This window comes from Xiphophorus maculatus, chromosome 14 (genome assembly GCF_002775205.1).
Source record: "Xiphophorus maculatus strain JP 163 A chromosome 14, X_maculatus-5.0-male, whole genome shotgun sequence".
Taxonomy (NCBI): domain Eukaryota; kingdom Metazoa; phylum Chordata; class Actinopteri; order Cyprinodontiformes; family Poeciliidae; genus Xiphophorus; species Xiphophorus maculatus.
Window position 1 is genome coordinate 6,857,517 of NC_036456.1, and position 23,622 is coordinate 6,881,138.

Here is a 23,622-nt window from a genome sequence, read left to right on the forward strand (position 1 = left end):
AGATGGCAACCCCGCACTCCGCTCTGGCTCTGCTCGGGGAGGAGAGAGGTGAAGCGGGGTGCAAGTGGCAGAGAGCTAGCTCCGTGTCAGGGCTTTGCACATTTAAATGCGTCTCCTCTGAGTGCTGCAGCACCAGCAGCTTTTGATTACATGCGAGTCAGGTGGAGATTCCCTGCAGGCGTGTTGGGGAGAGGATGGGGGTGGCTGCTGTCTGCCTGCCAGTCACTGTGCTGCGATGCATCACTTCCAGATGTGCAAAGCTTATTCATGCGTTTTACAATGAAGATCTGGTTTTCTTTGCTAAATCTCATAAGTGCTGAAACGAAGCTAAGTAAAATGGGTCACATCTGGTGCAACATGTTTTCTATTATTGCAGGGTTCATGAAAGTCCCTTACTCTCTTCTATGGTTGGATTTAGGGCTAGTGCACCGATTGCAGTGTTTTGGCCGATCCCTGATCACCGATCTTTAAAAATCCTGACCTGCCGATTCAGATTTTGGAGAGATATCTTTTTTTTGGTTTGTTTGTTTGAAATGTTGCTAAATATAGCTAGAAAGTGTCTGAGTTGCCAAGAGTGGGGGGACTATTGTTAACTGCAAAAGTGCAGACATGACCTGGTGGGCGGGGCTAACAGTCAAACTTCTCTCACAGCAGAGCAAAGCGGACAGTAGTTCATTCTTGGACCTTTGTTGAGATCGATAAGATTGGCTTCAAATGTAAGTATCGGCTGATAACTAGCCTCCCAAAATTTAGGAAATCGCCGCCAATTTCCTGAATGTTGGGAGGAAATCCCAAAATTTGACGATTATCTCAATAATCCACTCATCACAATTAATCGCTCAGCCCCAGTTGCATTTCTCGTTTCCCTTTTCTTTATCGACTCCATGTCAGATTTGACAGACGTCTACCTGATTCCAGGTTTGCCTCATCTTTACCGTCTCAGAGGATCCGTGATGATCCTCCGACCTGCCGAGACGCCGGAGACGGATAATCGTAGACCCGCTCCCATGGATTCACCTGCTGGGGTCAGTTTGCAGTATTTCTCACCAGGACGAGAAATACTGTAAACTGCAGCCGGTTCTCTGAAACTGAAAAGAAACGGCCCGACTCCTATTCAGGAAATGTCCGCCGCAGTCTGGAGGCTCGTCGTCTGAGAAGTTTCTCACTCAGCTGCCGCTTGTGTCCCCCGTCCAACAGTTCCAGTACCTTGCATAAGTGTTAATTCCTCTTGACCTCATTCACATTACAAATAGACACTTTGATAAATTTAATCAAGATTTTATGTGATAGAATAACGCGAATTAGGTCATATTTATAAAATGGAGGTGCATTTATTTCCAGTTTTCTGAGTCATTACTTCTGCTGCAAACTTTGTCTCCACCTGCTTTGCACATATACAGACCGAAATGTTAGCCGATTTGTCATAGCTCATTCAGATTGGACGAGGAGCAGTTTTCAAGTGTTGCAACTGTCTCGTTTGGTTTTATGTGTGACCTTTGACCATGCCTCTGTACCTGTATCCTCTGTACATTGTGGAACAGGAGTCGTGTTACACGTGGCTGTCTTCTTGACCAGTCAACAGATGCTCCAACCTGAGTCTCTGCTTTATCTGAGAAGTTCAAACCTTGGGATGTTCTTAATTTCTCCACACTTTTATCCCTGACCCATATCCGCTTCCTGATCTGATCTGATCCTCAGGAAACCTCTGAGGCCTTCACAGAACATCTGGACTCACACTGTTTGCCTTCTCTAAAAAAAAAAAAAATGTGAAAAGGTTTAAGGGGTGTGAATACTTCTGAAAAACGCTTGATTCAAAGAGTTCGGTTCTGGAAAAAAAAAAAGATCCACTGCTTCGGATGAAAGCGGCTGTAATGAGTTGCTTTATGCCGGCAGCCTGGCATCTAATTACATCCTACAGGCTGCTGTGTGTGAAACGCAGTCAAATGCCGCCAGATATTTGACTAATTCAGCCGCTCAGATCCGGAGTGGGACCCACCGGGCCGCCGCGGAGCAGCAGCGGGTTTTCACTCATTTCTTCAGCACACAGTGTTCCGCAAAAGTCTGGAGTCACACAGGGACGAGGCAGCTGAGGAATTATTAAAGACAGGCAGGAATCTGGACCAGCGTGACGTGGACGCGGCGTGTCCGTGACGACTGAGCACGAATTTAGAGTCAGCGTGCTGTTTTAGCTCTTTTTCATAAGCGTCATGATTAGTATGCTTTTAAAATGTGATGCGTTTTGTCTCGCGAATTCCGCTACAAAGGCTTCACTCACTCGTTAGTTTTGAGCCAATAGATTTATGAGGCGTTGAAGGACTGTCGGAAATTATGACTTCACACACAAAAAAATTGTCTTCCCCCTTCCTCCCTTTTATTTTGTCGTTAAAGAAGATACTTTGGGGCATAAAAAATGGACAAAGAGTGAACACATTCCGTTTGCTTCATTTCATAAAAAAACCATTTTCCAGTTCTTGCTTGTGCGGTTTTAAATCTGATATTTAAAGTCTGCAAGAATTATTCTCTTAAAGGCAGGGACAGGGACAGGGACATGTTTGCTTTGAAAGAACGGATGTGGGCCACTGGCCAGGGTGGCATGATCAGTGGGGAGGGAGGGCTGCAAAAGTACCACAAAAATACCACAATATACATATATATTCTATTTACCATCAGATTGTTTTCTATATTTGTTGGTACATTTTGTTTTTGATTAGACATATCCTACATTACAGCTTATTTCCAAGAGGAAGCAACCTCCAGCTGTTAGATATTTATTGAGTAACATAATATATATATTTTTAATAGCGGTCTCTTCAACCAGCCACTTTATTCACATCCATTTTTTTTATCCGTCACACGATTACAGTAATCAGAGATGCTTTACATCCAATTTAAATGATGACAAGAAGTCTGAGTCTTTAGTAGGAAAATATAAACACAAAGACAATTTGAAGCCATTTTGAAGTTTGAAGCCAACTTTATTTTAAAAATATCCTATAGATGCTCAAAACTTTTAAGAAATGAAATAAATGCATGTCAACAAGGTGTAAATAATTTTATAAAAACGCTCTGTTGTACTGAAGAACAATTGAACCATGTAGTTTAATCCATTAATTTAGCAGGAAAGCTAACAATGATTGACATCTGTTTTCTATTTCCCTGAGCAACCTTGTCTCTTTTTTTTAGGTGTTTATATGGCATTATTTCCAAAGATAGATTCCTAGAGTTAATACTGCATTTTATATTCAAACCAAACATACATTGAAATGTAGCTTTATTTGTTATTTGTTTTCTTTTTTTTATCTAGCAACGTCCCTGTACGTAGAGGAGGAATTAATGCAGCTGATTAGTGTGGCAGAAAAGGATAATTAACACAATAAATATGGAGGCAAATGATCAATTTATCACTTACAGTATGCTCATGTAGTATTCTCATTCTAAATAATTTCTGTATTTTTTATGCGTGCCGTTTGTTTATTTAGTTTGGGTATGTATCCCACTAAGTTCAATTTGCGTAGCATTTATATTTATGTAAATTCAATGCAGCATTTATATTTGTCGTGTTTTAAAATTACTGTTTAAATTAGCCTGTTAAAATACGGAGAAATGATAAATTCCGAGCTTCATTCGGATACCTTTAACGCAGCTCGGCTAAGCTCAGTTGTGAGATCAGCTGATTCTACGCTGCCATTTTGTCCGGCAGAGCAGCAGTCAGTCAGTCCGTGCGGAGAAAGCTGTGAGGAGACTTCCCAGACAGCGTCACCGGACTGTTGGAGGGGGGGGAAAACCCGGTAATGTGGTTGTAGCATCCGGAAAACAGCACCAGCCGAACGAGGGGACTCCGACGGAAAAGGACCGAGCCAAAGGAGCTGTCATTTTCAACTTACCGGGTCCGCCGGCTGGGCTCGGCTGCCGCTCGGCTGCCGCTCGACTCGACTCGGCTCGCTCTCTGCTTGGCTAATCTCTTTAGCTCTTCGGCTAGCTTCTCGAACCTTGAGGAGGAGGAAGAGGGGGGAAACTGGCTGTCAGTGTTGCAGTAACCTCTGACAAACTTTGAATAATGCTCTCTTTAGTTCCTTCTTACTTTCCCCACCGGAGCGGGCTCTAAACAGGCACTTTACTGGGGAAGCAGCGATAGCTTTAACAGCCGAGCTAACAAGTTGACGTGGAGGAGGAACTCAAGTTTTTCTCTTTCTTTTTTTAAATTTTTTTTTCAAAGCTTTTTTTTTTTTTTTTTTTTTCTGACACGGATTACTTCGTTTTCTGCCAAACCGGACCCGGACTTGTCGCTTTTTGTGACTTCAAACAAAGAATTCAGGTTTTGAAGCAGCCTGTTAGCTATGTTTATTTGTGGCCAGAAAGTGATTTCAAGTGTTTCCAGATTCCACTGTGGGACTCTTTCCTGGTTCGAGTACTGCAACGGAAACATTAGCTAACACACACTAGCCCACAACAGCGTCCTTCTGCTTTATTTACTTCATAAATACAAGGAATAAACTTCCCTCCTCCTCCTTTTTTTTTTTTTTTTTTGCCACCCAGACAACTTATCTCCAAAGATAAACTGCCGGTTCAGTCAAATCGGTTTTGCAGCAGCAGTGATCCGGAGCTTGGTTTGAAGTTTAAAGTTCTGTCCCGGATTGGAGCCGATCCATTGATTGGGTCGTTGTTCTGTCTTGATTGAGCTGAAGGGGAGAAAAAAAAAAAACCAACAGAGATGTCGGGCCAGTCTATTACGGATCGGATCGCTGCGGCGCAGCACAGCATGACGGGCTCTGCCATCAGCAAGGCGGTGTGCAAAGCCACCACACACGAAGTGAGCGGACCTAAGAAGAAGCACCTGGACTGTGAGTATGCCATCCTCTTTGAACGCGTCGACCGTCAGTCTCCCTCCGAGCTGTGTTGCGCATACTTTGGTTTCTATCCTGCTGGCTGGACAGCATCACTGGATGCAGGCAGAAATCTCCTCCACTGAATTGTTTTCTCCTAGTAAAGGTGATCTGCTCAGTGGGAAGGGATCAACAAGGTTTCAGTTTCTTCCTGGCCAGACGATGGGGGTTAGCCGTAGCAGTCGAGTCGTCACCTGTGTGACTGACGAGCCATGTTTGGGCTTAGAATCGTCCATGAAACTGCAAGAATGTAGCTTGTTACTGTTTTTACTCTTGGTTTGATTAGGGATAGACTTGAAAATGAGGTGCATGAAGACACATTATAGGCCCCCGAAGGGATTTCAAACAACAAACAGCTGTTTGTTTGGCGCCCCATTTATCCAAGCACCCCCTTTAGCATGGCACCCCTGGGCCTAGCACATAGTGCATACCCCCTTTAGCGCCACTCGTTAGGTATAACATTTTGATTGGAAATACAACAAATTCAAGGTATCAACCAAGAAACCTTAATAGATTTTTTTTTAAAAAAGTATTTCTAATATTGCAAAAAGAAAAAAAACAACAACTTATTATTAGAATAATATTCCTGTAGCTAACAGATCCAGTTTATATATAGAAACATATAAGCAGCTCAGTCTAATCACATAGACGGGTTGAAATTCATTTACATGTGTTCCATGGTGCTAAGTGATGGTTAGCCAGTTTTAGATGGAAATGATGGAGAATCTAAGTAGATCAGCTGTTTGAATGGTGGTGTGAGTTTGGTTCTGATACTGAAAGAAGAGCTCTTAAATGGCCGTTTCAGCCCACATTTGTCCAGTTTAATCAAGTGCTCTTTATGTAGTCGGTATCTACCGTCTGTCTCCAATAATTAAGGCTTTTCCCCCACTAAACCGATGTTGAGATACACTGGCAATAAAAGCCTCCCCTGAGGATGGAGCAGCGGTGAAGCTTTTGGCTTGCTTTGATTTTAGCAGAAATCACAATCTGAACCCTTGGAGACGATATCCTCAAGCGTGCAAGACGAACAGACTCTCTAGTGATAAGAAAGGGGGGGGAAAGTACATTATTTATTGAAAAGAGAGAAGCATCTATGTAAATGGATACTGGGGAATCTTTAGTTTTAATTAAAGTGACTGTACATTTTTTGCCTTCAGTTAGGATTTGATGACAAAGCATTAAAAGGAGCCAAATTGGTTGACACGCTGAGGTCAAAAGGTCAAAGTTGGGATTTTAGCTTTTCAAGTACACTACCTTATTGATTCTATTGATTCAGTGTATTCAATTTGAATAGTTGAACTAAGGGTGGACAATACGGACTTAGAATTTTATCATTTTTCCCAGTACTATTGTGATTAAAAATAAAAATGATGAAAAATTCTTATTATAATACAGAAGTTTCACAAAAAAATGATAGACGATACAAAAAATTTAGACTCTTGGTTATTAATACTGTGCTACAAAAGTAATATTTCTTATGACGGCAGTATTAACTTTGAGTTTTAGGGGAATTTCAACCTGATATGCCAGACTTGGAACTCTGTACAAATAAAATGCCTCAGAAAACAGGATAAACTGAAATATAAATTTTAATAATAGGATGTAATCCTATAACCTAAGCTTAATCTTCTATAAGAAGAATAAATAGTCCTATGGAAATGTGTTAAATCACTGTTTTGATTATTCTTGATTCACTTTGGCTCCAAAATATTCACAAAAAATACCATAAAATGTCACAAGATTACACATTTAACATGTTCGGTAAACATGTATCAGCCAACTCAAGCGACTTTGGCCCGGTCACCAGCACTTTGCCCCTTCCTCCTTCAATTTCATTCCTGTAAACAAACCATTTCAACATTTTTTTATTATTATTAAATGCCATAGACTCACAGTAAGTGCTGTTTATGGAACGTTCGAAAGCGTCAGCAAGTTTGTCTGGCTGCGTGGATGCTGGAACCGTAAACTACACTTCCTTTAATAATAAGCCTTCTTATGGCTCAGACTCGGGCCAAAACCTTGGCTGCAGGTTCCTGTTGTAAAGACTTCAAGGCGCGTTGCGGACGGAGATAACGGCGCAACTGACAGAAACAACAAAAGGCCGGTCTTTCGTCAGACGTTCAGCCCAGGAAGGACAAAGTGTGCTCGCCGTGTTTCCACTGAGGGACAAACAGAGTTGTTGACCCCACACTGTCCCAGGTTGCGTTAGAAAACTCACATTGCCCAATGTGGCAGCAATAACTTGAGTTTGCCAAACTTTTTTTTTTGATTTTTAAGTCATTTCAGCTGTCGGCTAAGCACAGCAGAATAAAGAGATGCATCAAAGGTGAAAATGGGATCACAAGCCGGGGATTACTGCACAGCAGGACCGCTGCTCGTCTTCGACATTAAACGGACCAAATGTGCTGAAGATCTGTTTCTGGGAACTGCCTGTGTCGGCACGGGCCCGTGCTTTTGATCGATGCTTCGGCTCGGCTGCCTCTCATCCGTCAACGCCTCCTCACTCGCAAGACTCAGCTGCTGACGATCCACAAAAATAAAAAGTCGGGGCATTGTCTCCCCGCTGCTTTGTGAACCTGGTCCAGACCCTTCCAACCGATGCACCATTTCAAGTTTAATCATTGGAGCTTATTGATTTCTCTGAGAGAGCAACAACCCCGGTGCCGTAGGGAGGGAACGGGCTGTTTGTCCTTTTATTCGTCCGTGTCATGATTTTTGCCTTAAATGCTGCCGCCCTGCCAGATCTGTCATCTTCATAGAGCTGTAGATGTGAGGGGCCAGAAGGCACGCAGGAGGCAGGTCAAAGGTTTGTTCAGCACTTGCGTTGACGTTGAGTCGATAGTGGAGAGCTGGAGGCAGGATTTGGTAACTAATCCCGCTGTGAGTGATCTCATTACACCTCTAACAGGTATGAGAATGTTGCTTTGGAAGTCCAAGAAGACCTTCACAAGTGGCGTTTCACACACATTTTTTACTCATTGAGTTAAAAAAATTGTTTTCCATAGATGGCTTAAATTTTCCCCGAAGTAGGAATTTACCTAATTGTAATATCAGACTGCTGATGTAGACTACATACTTTCTATCAACGTCCATTGCTCTTTTAAGAATTTTGAATTAATATGAGTTACACCATTTAATTTCCCATTGGGATCAATAAAATACTTTTTGAATTTCAATTCAAATTTGCTCTGCACGATATTAGGAAATCATTTGATCAGAGCTGAAACGATTAATCGACTCGATTGTGATTAATCGATTACGGAAATAAAAACAAACAAGCCTTTTGCTATTAAAATTATTAATCCAAAATAAACAGATTAGTTGGAAGTAATTATTTTTAGCTGTAGATGCATCCGTTCCTACAAATGATCAAGCGCACACTAAAGTTATTACATTTTAGGAAACACATTATTTTTTTTTCAAAAAAGTAGTTGAAATATTTTCTTATTTGATTTTTTAAATGTATTTCTAATATTGTGTAAAAAATAAGGCTGAAGTGGTTAAATAAAAATTTTTCCTTTCTTTTATCCGATTAATCGATTAATCGTCTGAATAATGTTACTTAAATAATCATTAGTTGCTGTCCTACATTTGATTGCAATATTATTGTTGATGACAGTATTGTTTACAAAACTTTGTTTTGCATAAACTCAAGCTTCTCCCTTCTCTCTGTTAGCATTAGCCTCTACTGAAAGTCCATCCAACTGGCCAGGTATACTACTTACAGTTTCAGAACAAAATATCACAGCTTACTAAATATTGCCCCAATGTGCTCCTTTGAGATGCAACACACGTTTAGAACTGTAATAGGGAGGGCGATTTGCTATGTTTCTGGGTCTGGATCCACATTTGAATAGCACCACCTTATGATGGTGCAAACAGGACTTCCTGTATCTAATCTCGGTACTTTACGGTCTCCTGTAGGTATTTACCAAGTAAGGCAATGCTGTGCTGATGATGTGACTCTTGTCTTCCTGCTTTTGGTACCTTGTAAACATAGTTTGGTGTGAAAAGAGAAACATTCATTTTATTATTTTCATCCAAACAATACTTAAATTTGTTTAAAGGGGGGAAAAAAAATTAAGCATTGCAACTCTAGCAAGACAGAAGTCTTGCTAGAGTTTTTACTACTTTTGGTAGTAAAACAACTTGGTTGGTGTTTCTTGATGCCTTCTTACCCAGACATTTTGGCTCTCTCCAAGAACATTTCTTCTGCATTAAACAAGCAAGAAGACCAGCTCTGTTACCGACTTTGGTCAAAAGAATGCATTGCATTATCATTCAATTTTTGAAAAATTGAGTGTTATTTATGTAGTTGAACACTATTTATTGTGTATGGCAAAAAAGTGCTGCACTCTCTAGTTGCAGTTGACAAGACTTCATTTAGGGAAATGAAATAATAAAGCTGCTCATCGCAACTGGCTAAAAGATGCTAACGCTGGCATCCAGTTTACATCATTTCCTTTGTTTTCCCTCTCTGAAATACTTATTCTAGCTAAATTGAATTGTCTTGTACTCCTAACTGCTCTACAAAGCATTTTTTGGTTAAGCAAATCTTAACTTTAAACTGGAAATCACAAAAAACGTTAGTTTTCAGTGTTTTTGTTTCCTAGTTTAAAGGTCTGTTGACACCACTCTAGCTTTGAACATGGGTTGTGTTTGAATCTGGGCAGTATTTGGTCATTTGTAGTTCAAAAAAGTAAAACATTTGACTGAAAACTTAAAAATGTACCTTTGTGAAGATTATTACAGCCCATTTTGGAATCTGTAAATCCCTTTTTTCTATTGCTGGAAGCATAAAAAAGCCTCCAGTTCACTACTTCAGAGTCCTGCCTAAAAATCGTGAGAGGAACCACTAATAAAGTAGTGTGGCAGTTGTTTTTAACGGGACTAGTTCTCTCTCTGAGTGAACCACCTTCTTGACTGTGTCAGGATAGTTATAGAGCCACTCTACCTCCATATGGCAACAAATAACTTCTGCAAAGTGCAACCTGGAATAAATGCCCATCTGTTGGTGAAATGTAGTCAAACCTCACTAATATGCCTTTTATTATATTTGTCAAGAGGCACATCTGTTAAGAAGTGCATCTGTGAATGCAAACTCAATCTGTACCTCGCCCTTTAATTGCTTATTTTTTGGGAGCAGAAAGAGGAAAAAAAAAAAACCCAGCCAGTTTGCCAGTTGTTAGATTTTTATTAGAGATTCCCTCTCTGGATCTGTGGATGAGCTGGTAAAAAGCTGTCATGTTCTGAAGCAGCCTGCCAACAGTAAGATGTCAGAAAAGATGCATTAGAGATGCTGTTTGAAGCCACAGCTGAACTGCAGTTGCTCGGTCGGATCCGGGCGTAGTCGCAGCATCGGGCTCTTTCAACAAATGCAGGCGCTTGGCAGCTCTACCATCCATCTAGCTATCATGCTCACAGCTTCGCATTTGCTTAGCCGTCTACGAGTTGCTCGAGAGAAACGCACAGCAGTGACAACATATAGACACAGAACTTAGGCTGGATTGTGTTTTTTTTTGTCTATCTATTATTTTTTTTACAATTTTGGATCTATTCTCCTTTGTTTGTTACATTTTGACATGTTAAAACCTCATGTTCAATGTTTTTTTTGTGTGAATTTTATGTGATGAAGCAAGACAACAGTCAGGGTTTCGCCTGGCGGGCCACCAGGCTTTCCTTGTGCCCCTACCAGGCTATATATGACTTATTTTAGAATTTTTAAAAAGATTTTTTTAGATTTTTTTTAATGTTTGTCTTCTTTAGGACTTTATAGTTGCCATTTAGGCATTGCAGCAGACTGCACACCTGTAGATTAAAGCAGAAATCATGAGTAATCTTTGTGAATCAAAACTCAAAGTGTAGTCATTTGTGGCTGTAATGGCGCAAAAGTGTGATAAAGTTTAACTACGACTATTCCGTCGCAAGACATCGTAATTGCTCATCGTAATTATCTTGGCACGGATTCGCCATCGGCAACTGTTGCTGTCGTGCAGCAGGCTGTGAGTTGATCTCAGCGGCGTATTTGTACCTAGACCAAATAACCGAATAACCCTGGCAGGAGCCTCTGAGCGCTGCCAGCAGAGAGCCTGTAAGGGACCTGGAGGGTGGGGGGAGGCTGGGGTGAGTCCGCTCGCCTGACCAGTCGTGACCTTCACGCTCCGCCGGTGGAAATAAGTGTCGCTTTAAAGCCATTTAGTGTTATGATTTGGACCGTCCACCTCAATTAACCCCCAGCATGTGAGTCGCGCAGCAACAACCGCCAATTCTTTCCCATCATAGCAGGAGAGAATCCCCTTACCCCCCATCCCCCTGTTTTATGGTGATTATTGTCGTAAACATCGGCGGACGCTGTGTTGTTGGAATACGGTTCTCTGCTGGCACACCTGCTTTAGGTTTTCCCGTCGCCAAGGTGAGGGTTATTGAGCGTTAAATCCAGCCTTTGTCAACACGCTGCGGCCCACGCCGGCACAGGAGCCGTCTTCCAACTGTCAGAGAGAAGTTGTGACATTTAAACTCGAATTTAGTTTCCTCCTCAGTGCCCCGCAGTTGTCATAGCAGCAGCTAAGCCAGCTGGTTGTTGTTGCATGGGCTAAGGTGTTTGCCGTACAAGAAGCTGTTGAAGTGTTTTATTTATTTCTTTATTTTTTTCTTAAATCTTTGTAACAGTTACTGACTGGGTGTTTGCTTAGCGTGTTGTTGACCCACCCGGCCTCCTTTTGGAGGGTCCTCAGCAGGTCAGGTAATGGAACATTTATTAATCTGAGCTGAATGGAAACTTCTGGAGCTGCTTTTGTGCTCCTGGTGTTTATCGACTCTGCCGAGCGACTGGGGGTTCAGGGGGGGGTCAACTTCCTCCGGCGCTCCGACTCTCGAGAACAATTCACACCCCGAAGTCGCATGAGAGGTACTTGATAGTCATGTGAGAGTCATTAGAGTTGTATAAATGGACGTGTGAATGAACTGATAAATGGCAGGTAAGTGCTGGCTTTTTCCAGCTCCTTGATAATGCGCTAGCAATTATGCCCGTCTGACCCGACTCTCAGCTTTCTTCTTCTTTTGGCAATGAGAGAAAGACGAGTCTTTAAATCAACCGAGCTTGGCTTATTTAGGGTAAAAATCCAATGAATGAATTGATGTTGGATTTTTAACAAAAAGAAGAAAGCTTAGTTTTCACTAACATGTTATTATGGTGCTCCTTGAAGATGACGCATGTTTTAAGGGAAAGTGTGAAATGCCACTGCAGGTGTGTGGCTTAATAATGAGTTAATGTTTTAGGCTCATTGGCTCTTTCTGGTCGTTGCTAAGCAAGTTCATTACTGTTGCCTTGTACTGTAGTTGGGTACAAGTTGATCAATTGCATAATAAAAACCGTTTATGCTATTCATACTCGTACAGGATAATGTGATATACTGTAGCCTGTGTTCTGTAGAGCCGCCTGCTTTTAATAACGGCAACTAATGACTGTTTTAGTTATTGATTATTCTATTAACCATTATTCTGACAATTAATCGGATTTAAAAATTGATACATCCTGCTGACTTCATTTAAGCACTTTTATGCAATACTAGAAAAACATTAATAGATACAAATAAATAAATAAGAAAATATATTTTTTTCTTAAGGTGCAATAAAACATTTCTTTAGTGAATGCTTGATAATTTGTAGCATCTGGAGCTAAAAATATCAACATGTTAAAAGCTCAGCCCTTTTTTCTTGACTCGACATCAGTGCAGTGTAGGGCTGATCAGTTGATTTTTAATATTTTTATTTATTTATTTATTTTTTGATTTACTGATTAATAATTGGGTAGCAAATAATTTCTGTTTGGCTTGATTACTGTTACTGTAATTACTGTTATTTCAGCATTCGCTATATTTCAGTAAATGATTAATCGATTACTAAATTAGTTGGGGATTATTACAATAATCGATTCATCGCAAGTAATACGATAAATTGTTTCAGCCCCTGATTTTCGACATTTGAACAGGTCACTATCTGCTGTTTTAGCTACAGGCCATCAGAAGATCTTAAAGAAGGATCTACATGTATGACTCTGCGTGTATTATTATTGTTTTTAACATCACCATTACTAGAGGAAGTCTTAACTTCTCCATATTTACAGTTTTTATTGTTACCCTATCATAGAGTTGAAGATTAAGCGTCCAATCGGATCATGCTATCAAATCCAAATACATTACAGTTTAATTCAGTAGATCATTTAACACCAATGGGTAAGAAGTTCTCCATCTATGGAAGTCCACCATATTGCATTGTTCTGTTGACCTTTCAGCAACCTCTCACCCTTAGCAAGCATGAGGTGACAGTGGAAAGGAACATTTACAGGATATCTGTGCATCCTTTAAAATGTCAGAAAAAGGCATACATTTTTGTATCACAATTAAGGCCTTAAAATGCTTAATTTCTTTTTTAAGCTGCAAGTTGGCCTTAAATATATTAATCACTGGTCTTAAAATTTGTTGTGGCAGGACTATTCAGTCTATTATGTTGTTGTTGTTTTCTTGTTTTGTTTTTTGTTTTTTTTTTCCTTGCTGCACTTTTCTGTCTGGCAAGTTTTGGATAACACGCAAACAACTTTCTGTTACTTGATGTGGTTAAGGCTACCGCTAACTAGCTTCTAAAATACTCTTGGTAGCTAGCTAGCTTTTTTCCATCTATCATGGATAAGTGCAAATTTAGTGGCAGTTGGCTGGATGCCACTTTTGTTGCCAACCCATATAATGGTATGCACATTCTGTGCAACAAACCAAAACCTTTAAGTTTAAGGTTGTAGAGCTACAGTATATCCACTGTCAGAAACACAAAGCTGCTGGGAAGAGCCACAGAGACCTCAGAAATGTTAGCTTTTGCTATTTTTGCTTGTAATACAGCAGGATTCCCCCAACCCTCCTGTATGTTTATAGTTTTTTCAGTCTTAAATTTCATTCCAAGTGGCATTAAAAAGGTCTAAAAGTCTTAAATTTGCTGAAACACTTTCAGTGGAAGAAAGTAGCTCACAGTAGCTCTACCGGTTTGTCCCTCTAGAAATGAAATGCCGCTAATCTCAGACGGCCTCATCCAGAAGTGCTTTCTACCAAAAGAAGAGTTGAGCTGAAATAACCACAATATTAAAGATTGTATCGCCCGTGAAGACTCCCAAGCATGTTTTGTTTCCCCAATCAAGCGCAGACCTAGCTGTGCTGCACATCAGTACCAGCCTTGTCTGGTTTACAGCCTCTGCGGGTTGCTCTTTGGGCAGGAAGTTACAAGAGTTTGAGTTCATGTGGTTTCAGTTTCATCTAGAGTTTAGGTAGAGCCCACTCAGACTTTCCCGTTGCTGGCGACAAAGCTTCCGGATAACCTTAATTTTTAAATTTTGTTTTTGTTTCGCTGTGCATATGAACACTTGTGTGAATCTTTTTAGGTTCTAAAACGAAAACGGAAAAGAGCCGGTGCCAGTCACAAACCAGTTTTCCTCGCTGTAAGCAAGTTCTTTTGCTGTCAGGACAGCAGAGAGAGAAAGGGGGAAGAGGGGGAATCCTTTGAACCAGTCCGGGAAGCGTTGGAAATGCCTCGGTCAAAAAACGGTAGAACATAATTAGGGCCAAGTCTAACCAGCTAGGCTGAGCTTCATCCATTTTTCACTTTTTCTGGTGAGCCTCTGCTTTATAATGTGCCTTCATAAATGTTGAATCTCACAGAGAGACAGATGTCGTGCATATATACTTTGTGTTGATAGGCAGCGCTTTGATTTCTGGTTACAGGAAGGAGGAAGACTTTCCAGACCGCAGAGTACGCTGGAGCCGAAGAGAAGCTTCACATCTGGCCTCAGGCTTCGACTCCCGTCTCCACAAATACGCCTCGATGTTTTATTCATTTCAAAACTCCCAACATTTAGTCGTCGTTAGTGTTCATTTTCCCACCACCCAATATCAGAAGAGGATTTTACAGTTTGACTCCGAAGCTTAATATTTACGTTTCAAGCCGCCGCTAGCTCTGCAGTGCCGTCACGTACTCCCAATCTGTTCTTTGCCCTTCTCGTTTCCCATTACCCAGTGTACACACATGCCCAGGTTTGCTGTTGTCCAGCGAGTGGGCAGTATTGAAAGCTTTTTAATGAATTGAAAGAGCTCAGTGTCGTTTCAGAACATGAAGGGATAGGAAGAGAGAGAGGGAGAAAAAAAAAAGAGGCTGGCCAGCTCATTTCCTGCCACTTGATTTAGCTTCGATTCCGTCCCCTGATAGAGCCGCTGCTGGGTGGAGCCGGTTAGCAGCCCAGCCGAGACGCCTGCGTCTTAAGTAATTGTAGGTGAGCCTAATGCTATCTAAACAGGGTGTGGGGGGGAGAAGCCCCTCTCTGACTCTGCAGAAGGGAGATAGGCCTGGGTTTTAAACTATGAGGCAGGAAAAAAAAAAAAATTACGGCTTGCCGCTCGTCGCCCGTCTGGATGCGTCTGTTTCAAGACGAGCCCGAGGGAGTGCACGTGATGTGGAGTGTTTAGTGTGAGACCCTAAGTATGTGACTGTGTGACAAGCAACAGGGTGGAAGTGAGGGGGGAGTGAAATTGCAACAGTTTCTGAGTCTCGAGGGAGAGCTTTAGTCTGTTTTAGTGCGTATTGAATAGGTTGCAAAAGCAGCTCCACGGCCTGGGAACATGTAATTATACACCACAACACACAGGTTGTGATTGAGTGAACAAATATCACTGCAGGGGGATCACAGTGAGAGACTGCATGATCACTCAGGTCATTAAATTAAACGGAGAAGCAGCCTTGGTATATTTCTGTGTCATTTTTCTTTGTCATGCTACCTAAAAGTGGCGTTAATTACATTGTTTCTTCTACATGTAATACCGTCAGAAGGAGGATATTTATATATAGCTATATATAAATATATTAAAACAATGTAGAGAGTTTGAAACTTTAAAACCGTTAAACGTTTGTAAAAGCTGGCTACTGTGCGCTGCGCTGGTTTCAGGAGTGAAGGAAAAGTGGAGAAGTAATCTTCCAAAGGAACCTAAGGAAGATTAAGTCGAATGCATTTTTAGTTCAAGCCTGTGAAAACAAGCCTAATGTTAACACATGTTGCATCTGAAAGACAGTAGTAAAGCTAATAAATATAATTTGGCGTTTTGAACAGCTTAGCGTGTCGGGTAATTTGTCCGTTGAGACTCATTTCTGATTGCATTTTCAGATGAGCATGTAGAAATATTTTCAGAAGAGGAGGAAGGAACCAGACAGACATTGAGGAAATGTTAGATGGAAATGTTCAACGTTCTTCATTGTGACACAGTTCATTCAAGTTCTGAGGAACATAGAAACCCTCCGCACTACACATGTAACCCACCCTACACTTGTTTAAACTTCTGGAAAATCTATCAAATATAGATTTTCATTATTAATAGAAATCCCTTATGGATGCTGCTGAGGCTGTGGCTCTCGTAACAAGCTGCACAAGCAGAGAGAGGGTCAGCGAGTGTCTCTGCAGGCCTCACCGGTTCAGACACACAGCGGCCAGGTTTCAAAATGCACCTGACGAGTCAATAACACTGAGCAAGTGGTTAGTTAATATCCTGCAACTTCAGTCATTCAGCAACGCTAGTGCAGCACAGAGTTCACTGTAATCATTTAACTTTATGCTAGTTCTACTATGTTTCTTATGCTTTTCATTACAGAGGCACTTTTTATGTTGTATCCAAACTCCTGCTCTTTGTGACATATGCAGTATATATTTATTGTTAAAGTAGAGCAACAAGTTCCAGTGTGGAGTTAAGAAAAGGCTTTAATGACCCTACTGTACATTAGCACGCTCTCACCCAGACACTAATGGTTGTACCAGAACATTAGGCAGCAGAAGCCCAAATGGTACAAAAATTAGTTGCATTTTCTTTAAAATGGCACTTTGTGCTGTGATCAGGGTTTCAAACGACTATTTTTCAGCGTTGGGTTTTTAGCGGTGGTATGGTTTGTGAGGTTCAATGTACCTCTGGAAGCTAAGCGATTGCAATAGATAAAACTGGCTCTTTTCTTGCTTATTGCAGGGCTTCTGCAAGGTCTTGAATTGAGTTATCTAAAATTAAGGTCTTAAAATTGTCCTGCTTTTTGAAACGACGAGTCTTATCTAAATTCATTGGCTGCATCGTTCTTTTCTCCGGATTTGAAGGACGAGTTCACAGCCAGCCGTGTCCCAAGATTCATTGCGAGCCAATTTGGGCGATTTTTGTTCTTGCAACAACGGCAAATGGAGCGGGGAATCAGTATACTTTTAAATATTCAAATATGGAGTTTCAAAAATTAAACAAAACGGTTGTACTGTTAGGTGTTTACAAGACGTGTTTTTAATCAAATTTACATGTACAAAACATGTATTTAATTACTGAATTTAATACATTAATACATAAGATTTCTAGCTCTATTTTACCAGCTTGTGTTTGTTGCTGTCACGTAGATCTTGGCAATAAACCAAAAATTAACTGATGCCAAAATTTGTGACGACCCTTTCCACAACATTTCTGGTCTCGGGGAGCCGCTCTACATTGACCTTGTAGGTGGAGCCTTTCGTAGAATGCAGCACCTGAATTTGGACATACCTTCGATCCTAAATTATATAATTTTAAGTTCTAAGCATTTCTGCATCATGGTGTTTTTCTTCCGTCACAGAACTGAACTAAAGATGAAAACAGGTTGGAGTAGTTGGCGCCGCTCATGTTTAACCACTGAGCATAAGCGCCTTTTTTTTTTTTTTTATCAGCGCGGCTGAGAATAAAGGTCACAGTTTGAACGTTTAACTTTATTAAACTGACTAACAAAGCATCTGTTTTTGTTTTTTAAGAACTTTGTGGAGTTTGGCTTTTAGTTTTTAGACTATGACAATCCCTCTAACCACTACCTCCACCAACATCATGATTTGATTGTCCTTTACTCTTTCACAATAAGGGAGTTTAGATTTCAGATGTGCCATAACAGATGTCGGTAAAATATGTCATCAGTTACTATTATAAAGCCTATTGCATGATGATTAGAAGGCCAGATATTTTCCAAATGTCCTTTAATACAAAAGTTACGTCGCTTTTGTGTGTCTTGGCTTTAACTGGATCCAACTTGCAGAAACCCTGTGATGAACGTAAATTTTCCTGGGAAACTCCACCGGACCTGGTTAGTTTAAGCGTCGTTCTCAGGGGGAACCCTCCTCTTCACCCTTCCGAAGTAGTTCTCATAAGAGAACTCTAAATACTCATTTGACCTCCTGTTTCGGGTGACGACGGCTCACGGTTTGAACTGAGATTTGTCTGCCAGAGTATGTGCGTGTGTTTGGGAACATTCAGTGCCTCTGTTCCCGTCCTGTTCTGATGTCTGGTTATTTTTAGTCGCGCTCATTCTCAGGAGCCCTTGGGCTGGGTTCAGTGGCTTATTTTTCTTTCCGTCTCTTACCTGCTTGCATGTTCAGCTGCCTGCCATTATCACTCCCACTTTTTTTTTTTTTTTTTTTTTGTTCTGTCAGACTGCTACATGTTCCCCCAAGAAGTTAGAGCAGAGACACTAAGACAGACATGCACAGACTTCAATCCCATTCCCTTGACGTGATTTCCCAAATTCCCCCGCATGAAAAACAGTTGGATAGAAGAAGACGGGGAGTGTCTCTTTCACTTTCTATCTCTCCTTGACGAGGAAATAAGAATTAGGATCTCAAACGTGGCTTTAAGGGGCAGTCCTAAAATTGAATCAAAGAGGGAATTAAATCTACAGAACCAGATGTAGTCTAATAGACCAACTTGTACTTGCCTTAGTAGTTCTGAAACATGTTTGGATCTTTTGTTTCACCTCAGCAGTTCTGCAGTATTTCTGACTTAAACGGTTGTGGCAGGGCTCTTTCTGCATGTCGTCTGGAGTCTCTATGAAAACCATGTTTTTATTCACAACAGAAATGGACAAGTCCAATGCAAGATGGATGTAGAAACAGATTGTCAAAGTATGATAATCCACGGTGTATGAAATACAATGATTACCTTTTTAATTAATTTAGAAAAGCAGCAAGTATTCCTGCTGCTGTGAAAATTATTTTCCAACGCGCATATTAATCCATACGAAGGTATATTTTGTATTTTAACTATTAATATAGACAGTTATAAACATTTTAGAGGGAGTCTTAAGTATTTGCGGATTTTAGCTATTCTCGGCCGCTGTGATCCCTAACCCTAGTTAATGCCAGGGGACCACTGTAAATATAATAAGCACATTGTATTTTAACTAGTTGTTTTCAAAAGTGTTTCAAGGTTATTTTATAAGTCTTTGTTCTACTCTTTCAGTTGGGGTTAGGGTTGTCTTTGAGTAGCTAGCCTGCAGTCAGCTGCTGGACAGTAGCTCATAAGTTTCTAACTTCAAAGCGGAGATACCTTAAGATCTGTAGGTAAAGCAAATTTTGTTTCCATTCAAACCCGTCTTTTCTGTTTGTTTTTTGGCGGGGCTTTTTGTTTTTGTTTTTTTTAAAAATCTGTACAAATGTTATACGTCTTTCAGCAAGAAGAAAGCCTAGTTGACTGGCAACATGTAGCAATAAGTGGGCTTCACACAGCCGGAGAAAACTCAAGTTCACATCACTAATGCAACTTTAACTCACCCTTGCCTTGTTCCAACAATACAAACCTCACCTGGAAAATAATGTTTTATTACAGCAGCATACTCTTAAACTGAGAAAAATCGAATATTAAATTTAAGTGTGTGTTCCAAATCACCATTGCCACCATTTTTGGCACCCCTAACCATTCCAATAAAGAAATAAAACAAACACCTCTCTCTTCATACTTTTATTTACTAACCATATTATCTGAAAACATTAAGATAATAAGGCATTACTACTAGAGAACTTGCCACTTGAGCAGGGTTTCCACCTTTACTGTAGGATTGTAATTTAGCAATACTCTTGTCAATAAAACCTGCAGCCATGTTCTGATTTCATCATAGAGGAAGATAGACAAATTGCATCTCATACAGGGAACATTTTCTTAATAACAATATTGAAGCAAAAATGTAAATTCATGCAAAGTATCGTTTGCGTTTTGACTTTTTGAACTTTAGCATTTCACACTGATAAAACTGCTCCACACTGCGGCTCGGCTTTTCTGTAAAGGCAATTATTATGAAGAGCTATAATACTTCAGCTTAAAATGGTAACCGATTGAGCTAGCATTACACCATTACGTGTAGTGGGAGGTAGTTACTGTTGAGTGAGTCGGTTTAATATCGTCTTGGACGCTGCGGAGGAGTCGTCCTTGTATTTCTCTGGGCAGAGATGAAATCTGAGGAGAGCCCAGTGTGCACAGAGGCGGTCAGTCAATCCCAATTCTATTGTCTGACACCATAAACACAAATAGAGATCAATGTTACATCGGCCGTGCGATTGGCTGAAAAGTGAGCGCTTGCAGAGAGAATTGAATCCGACAGAGTCCCTAAAGCCGTAGGAGAGGCTTTGTTTCACTTGTCAGCACCTCGGTTTGAGATAGATGGCGTCTGAATTAGGACAGTCTTTCAAATATTCACTTGTTGGGTGGGAAAAAGGAGCTGTGTTTTACGCGATTGTAAAACCAACAAAGAAATGTGGGGAGGAAAAAAAAAAGAGCCCGTTTTCAGATTTAAAAGCCTTTCATTTTACTTAGGTCTTCCTACCTCCGTTGCGTCTCTCGCTCCATATAAGGAGGATTTATGAACATGTAGGCAGGCAGGGGAGGCTTGTACAGGGAATCCTCTTTTGTGACAAACCCCTTTTTAACAGTCTGGAACACAAAGACATATGGGGAAGGGAAGGAGATTACTGGTATGCCAGACAAGGTGCTGATACCAGGGGAGTGTTAATCTTCAACAGATTGGGACTGCAGCCCCCCTGGGCCCTTTCAGTGTCTGGTTTTTTTTATCTGCATACGTCTGTTGGGCGCGCACGTCCGCTACCTGCGCAGACTTTGAATTAAGGTCAGTCAACTCTGAGGCAATGCTCATGTTCAGGTAACTGTTATTAAAGCTCAATAATCTCAATTCCCCATGGGTCGAGCAGATCGGCAAGGACGGCTCGGTAGTCAGAGACGTCGTCCTTCAACCCAACCACCATCATTAAAACCTTCTTTTCTGTTAAGTCTCCAGCTTCATGGAGGCACTTTATGCAAAGTGTTGGATTCCTTGAAGCAACACAGGCGGTGTTCATTTTCTGGACTCCATAATAATCAGAAATGAATTTTCCCCAATTTTGTTCCAAAGGGAGGATTGGGACGATAAATGTTTTATAAAGTACCTTTCATATATTGCTGCTATATCTGCTGAATAAAAACTTGCCAATGGATACAATTTTGTGCGTCTAAATCCAAGTTGTTTGACTGGTTGAATAAGTTGGGTTTTTTTAACCGTGCATCAGCTGACATGTGGGTTTTTTTTTTTTTTATGCTGACATAAGACACTGTAAAAACATTGCCTTACCTTCGTTGTAATCTTGATGAACTGCCACTGGCAAAAAAAAAAAAACACCACACACCCAGGAAGAGTTGTTTGATTTGGAGGTCATTTATTACACATGCAGACTAATGATGGGAACAATAAGGTGAGTGAAGGTTTCCAGGAACAGGATGTCTTATAAACCTGTTAGAAATTTACCAACACTTCCTAACGCTCTTGCTGGAGGTCAAATTGTTAATTTATTGGCTGGAGATGCACTGATCAAAATTTTGTAGCCAATTTCTGAGCATCAATTTTTTTTATAAATCTTTAATTTTGTCGCTAGAGGTTGATTTTGATTTCTCTTGAGAAGATGGCTGGACATATAAAAAACATTTAAAATTTCTTGCCTTCCTCTCTTTAACAGAAATAAGAGGTTTCACTGTAAAATGTTGTTTTAAGGTCTTAAACAGACAAAATGGCTAGAGATGGCATTTTAATTTGTTTTCATCATCTTTTATGAAGGATTACAATAGTTAGCTTAGCGGCCATTACTAAAACACCAGTCTCTGTGCATATACTCTTGAGAATATGAAACTTTACCTTAATTCTGAAATCCAGAACACACGCAGGTTGGAAGCCCAAAAGAATAAAACAAAAGAGGAAACTTTTGTTGTTAAGCTCTCTCTCACTTTCCTGCAGCCCTAGCGACCCTCATAGAAGAAGCTAATTATGGTGAAAATGTTACCTTTGAGTCTTCCCTCAGTGACAACTTCCACACCAAAGACTGTGGAAGTTGTCATGTTAGATTTTCGAGTATCTGACTTGTCCTTCAGCACTGAAATGACCTCTGATCACCAGCTGATTTATCTGTGACCCTCTGAGCGGTTTGTGTTTTTATGCGCCAATGCTTTTGTAATTCCTTAATTTTCTGCTATCTGTTATGATGGGTTGGAAAAATAGCACAATGTTTCTAAATCAGAAAAAACGTATTCATCTAAGAAAAACCTTCTCTACATTTGTCCCTAATTTCATCCAGATCATACCGTTTGTGGGTGCTTAACTTTGTCTTAAGCTTTTTATTTTCTGTCCAATTTCAGACTTTAATCAACATTTCTTACTTCACAGCCAGTAGGTGCACAAATGGAAACGATGTTGGTTCATGGTGGTTAAAGTAGTAGGTTAAAGGTTTAGAACCTCCTCTGTTTCTCCCGGATTGTCTACGTAGCCGTCTTTCAGGAATTTCAGCTATGTGAGCCAGCGCTTCCGTCTGGGCTCTCTCTCTCTCCGTTCTGCATTTTAAGACCAGTGGATGGCATAAATAGAAGAAAGCTCTGAACTATATAGAGAGATTAAACTGTGTCGGGCATGATAAATAAGGCTCTCATGTCCCGTAGTGTCCTTAAGAACGAGAAGCCAGAACTGAGAGGCCATTTCCAGGTCTGTTGCTGCATAATCGTTTCCGGGGTGCTTCAGGATTTAGCCAGAACCCCGTTTGAAAATGCTCTCAACGCACAGCGAGGACTTCAGCCCAGTAAAGAAGACCTACTGGGCTCAGGAGTGGACCACTTAGCACGTTTCACCAATACTGTAGCATTATTTAACACTGTTTACTGCAGATAATGGCGCAAATTTTGAGTCATTATGTTAATTTGATGTCTTACATTAGGGACTCGCCAATAAGATGAGCTATTGGTTTAGTACGATCATTATGTGCTTAACTTCTGGTGTTACCGCTGCAGTGTGTGCTGCTAAACGTCCTTATCTGAACGTGTAGGAGGAGGAAAAAAAACCACTGTTTTGGAAACACTGTAAAATAAGAAATCATTCTAAAATGAGGGAACTCCGCCACAATGTCCAGACATCCTTGTTTTTCATTCTGGTTGATGAAACAATCTTAGGAATCCAGGGTTTACTGAGTTTACCGCATCTTCTAATACCAGCAGCAGGAAAAGATTACGCATTTTGCATTTTGCTCTAGAAAGCTAAAGAAAGACGTCTAGACAATACTCTGTGTGTGTGCAGATTAGTATATTTATAACCCTGACGACCTTCTGTAGCCGGCTGAACAGATGGGAAGCAGGAGGAACTCTTTCTTATCACAAATGCACTTATGATAATTTCCCCTTGGTGTGTTTTCTGAAGAGAATTTCTGCTGATATTGAAAAAATGATTTTCTTATCGTGAAACATCTAAATGATCAGATTCCTTGATCATTTAGATGATCAGATTCCTTGATCATTTAGATGATCAGATTCCTTGATCATTTAGATGTTTGTCTTACAGTTAAGCACAAACTTAGATGTGAAATTATCCAAATTTG

The 23,622-nt window shown here is 40.6% G+C and overlaps 1 protein-coding gene across 5 annotated transcripts in view; it reads left to right on the forward strand.

Moving 5' to 3' along the window:
• Window positions 1-3,676: 3,676 nt before the first annotated feature.
• Window positions 3,677-23,622, forward strand: part of LOC102219765 (phosphatidylinositol-binding clathrin assembly protein-like) — a 100,783-nt gene continuing 80,837 nt past the window's right edge. For 4 of the 5 annotated variants that reach the window (XM_023346175.1, XM_023346179.1, XM_023346176.1 and 1 more), the window contains exon 1: window positions 3,677-4,841. In XM_023346175.1, coding sequence (XP_023201943.1) covers window positions 4,712-4,841 — 130 coding nt within the window. In that variant the 5' untranslated portion in view covers window positions 3,677-4,711. The remainder of the gene's footprint in view (window positions 4,842-23,622) is intronic. The other variant, XM_023346177.1, reaches the window with a different exon arrangement.